Source organism: Seriola lalandi, unplaced genomic scaffold (genome assembly GCF_002814215.2).
Source record: "Seriola lalandi dorsalis isolate HSWRI2012SDOR001 ecotype SW California unplaced genomic scaffold, Sedor1 jcf7180002053842, whole genome shotgun sequence".
In the NCBI taxonomy this organism is placed as follows: Eukaryota; Metazoa; Chordata; class Actinopteri; order Carangiformes; family Carangidae; genus Seriola; species Seriola lalandi.
In genome coordinates this window covers 65,760-68,689 of record NW_019524395.1, presented here as the reverse complement: position 1 = coordinate 68,689, position 2,930 = coordinate 65,760, and the positions used below count along the sequence as shown (strand labels likewise).

General features: G+C 40.2%; 1 protein-coding gene across 1 annotated transcript in view; it reads right to left on the bottom strand.

Moving 5' to 3' along the window:
* LOC111651895 (uncharacterized) overlaps positions 1–2,930 on the bottom strand; it is a 33,243-nt gene that overhangs the window by 18,280 nt on the left and 12,033 nt on the right. Inside the window, exons 8-12 of the mRNA XM_087172822.1 lie at positions 2,355–2,555; positions 1,925–2,263; positions 1,162–1,389; positions 510–767; positions 9–229 (exon numbers count right to left, since the gene is read on the bottom strand). Coding sequence (XP_087028948.1) covers positions 9–229; positions 510–767; positions 1,162–1,389; positions 1,925–2,263; positions 2,355–2,555 — 1,247 coding nt within the window. The remainder of the gene's footprint in view (positions 1–8; positions 230–509; positions 768–1,161; positions 1,390–1,924; positions 2,264–2,354; positions 2,556–2,930) is intronic.

The window sequence follows — 2,930 nt, the reverse complement described above, 5'->3', positions numbered from 1 at the left end:
ATCTGTCCATGTTTATTCTCAGACTTGCAGTAGTAGTTCCCTCTGTCCTCAGAGCTGATGGAGGAGAAATGATAAACTCCTTCTGGTCCTTGAAGCAGTTTTAGGTTCTCCTTGTACCAGGTGTAATTAGCTGCTGGGTTAGCATCACTGCTACAGGTCAGAGTCACTGAACTGCCCTCCACTATCTCACCAGAGGGACTCACTGACAGAGTGGAGGTCTGAGGACCATCTGGAGATGTAGGAATATAGATTATTATGACCAAGTTTGAATTTTGATGAATGAAACAGAACTTTGTTAAAGTTACTAGACCTGGGTGTGTTTTCTTTCCCCTTGTCGCTTTGTGAGAGTATACATACATTTTGTCTTGTACAGAAGTAACTTCCTGTTGACAGTATTTATGCTCTGAGGAAGGCTAGAGTAGTTCATGTTTAGGACAGTTCTCCAATGGCTGATGAAATGCTAATAACTTACCTTGTTCATTTTAATGCATACGATGTGTTTCACTCACATTTCACATTGATGGAGATGTAGTTACTTGATCTCCACCCCAGCCCGTTCTCAGCTTTGCAGTAATACTCTCCAGAGTCAGAGACCTTGATCGTGTTGAAGACAAGCTGCGGCTCTTTACCGGTCAGTTGCTGGTTCTCCTTGTGCCAGGTGTAATTAGCTGCTGGGTTAGCATCACTGCTACAGGTCAGAGTCACCCAACTGCCCTTCATTATCTCACCAGAGGGACTCACTGACAATAAGGCAGCCCTTGGAGCGTCTTCAGGAGAAGATATCAACATTAATGTGAGATATACAGTAATGAAACATAGTCTGTAGTTATTAATTATAATAACAAATTCAACATAAGTACTTGCAGTTTATTTATTTTTGTTTTCTTGTTTATTTATGACCTGATTAACCCTGGTCCTGGAGCTGCTCTGTGTCTTGTCAGTGTGGTCTCTGCTCTCTACAATAACACGGCGACTTCTAGCTCTTGCATTAAGTTTAAATGCACTTACTCTAACACGTACTCTAAGTTGCTTTGCACAAACTCCTCAGCTAAATAAATGAATGTAACATAAACCAGTTTTCTGAATATGGCTCCAGCTCAGCATCACATCTCTTAACAACGTGACCTCACGCTGTGTTAACGACAATGGCGGTAAACTCACACACAGAAGGCGAGTGGTAATCCTCATAACCTTTGAGGGCGCAGGTGATGTTGTCTCCAGGATAAAAGTCATGCATGTAAGAAGAAGTTTCCTCCTGAATTTTCTCTCCATTCTGGAACCAGACAAAGATGAAACGACCAATGGGACGGCAGCTGGTGTGACAGTTCAGCTCTGCCACGGTGTGAGACGGGTGGACTGTTATCACTCTGGTCACCTGCAGCTGCACAGCTGGACATGAGGAAGAGGAACAGTATCACTAGTTTTATTATTAGTCAACATCCAAGTCATGATTTTCTTTATATGTCTGTATATTGCAAATTTAACACAATTCTTTTTATGCTACCAGATATCTCTCTAATTGCAATTTGAGAGCTATTTAAGCTTTTTGCTGAAAACTGCTTATTAATAAATTGTAATTAAACATATATGGCTGAACATTTAATTTAAATATTTTGATTAAAAGGTAAAATGCGTCACAACACGCGATAGGTGAAGCATTGTGGTGCTACAGATCATATTCTCCAGACGTAAGGGAACATGCTTAGACCTCCGAAAAAATTACTTCATCATCTATTTTATTTTATTTATTTTTTCCGTGTAAAATTAAATTCAAAAATGTACCATTCCCACTGAAACCGTATCATATGGAAATCGCAATATGAGTCATGCATATCGTTCAGCCCTAATGCAGTTTATCATAATCGCCAATAAAACGTCATGAAGTTTGTGAATGAAATATTCATCAGTTTGTGTTGATCTGTACCTGTGACAGTCAGAGTTGTACCAGGTAAACTGTTCCCCCATTCAAACCCTTGTTTTTTGAATTTGAAGCGATAATCAGCTGAATCTCTCTTTGTCAGGTCAGTGATTCTCAGAGTGGAGCGTCCTCTCTCTGCTTCAAGAACCTGAACACGACCTGAGTACTGGGAGTCTTCACTAAGATCCACAGGGAGTCGACTAAGTTCAGATCTGAACCAGAACTTTGATCCAACATTGTCCCTGTAACTGTTGTAAGTGCAAGAAATGTCGACTGATGATCTTTCAGGGGCACAGATACTTCTGTTTGTGTAAGTCACTCTGTTGCACGATTCACCATCGGCACCTGAAAGATAGAAAGGCAGTTATAGCTTAATAAACAGAAGATTAAATATATATATATATATATATATATAGTTATAATACAGTAAACTTACACACTGGAGGAGAGGGGAAATTCTCAAGTCCTTCCACAGCACATGAAAAGCTGCTGGAAATGTCCCATTGGTGTGAATAAAAATAAGAACTTTCTCCATTTATTTTCTGTCCATTCTTGAACCAGACGTAGGAAGAACCATCGCGTAGAGGACAAGACGTTTCACACTTGAGATTTTGATAAAAAACTTCCACCCGAATATCTGCATCACAGAATAAAGAAAACACAAAATCCTCGTGAGAATAAATAGGAAATGTAATTCCTAGAAGTGAAACGCTGCGTTGGAAACAAAATCAACCAAAGTACACATGTAAACTGTGGAAGCACACAAGTAGATGTACAGAGTAGCTATAAACTCATGGAGCACTTTATCAGGAACACCTGCACAGCTGCTTATTCATGCGATCCATACAGTCAGCCAATCGTGAGGCAGCGATGCAGTGACGCAGATACAGGTCAGGATTGTTACTGACCATGTTCCTCCCTTCATGGCCACAGTTCAACATCTTCTAATATCTACTTCCAGCATGAAACTGCTCCATGTCACAAACTGGTTTCATCAACATGACAGTGAGTT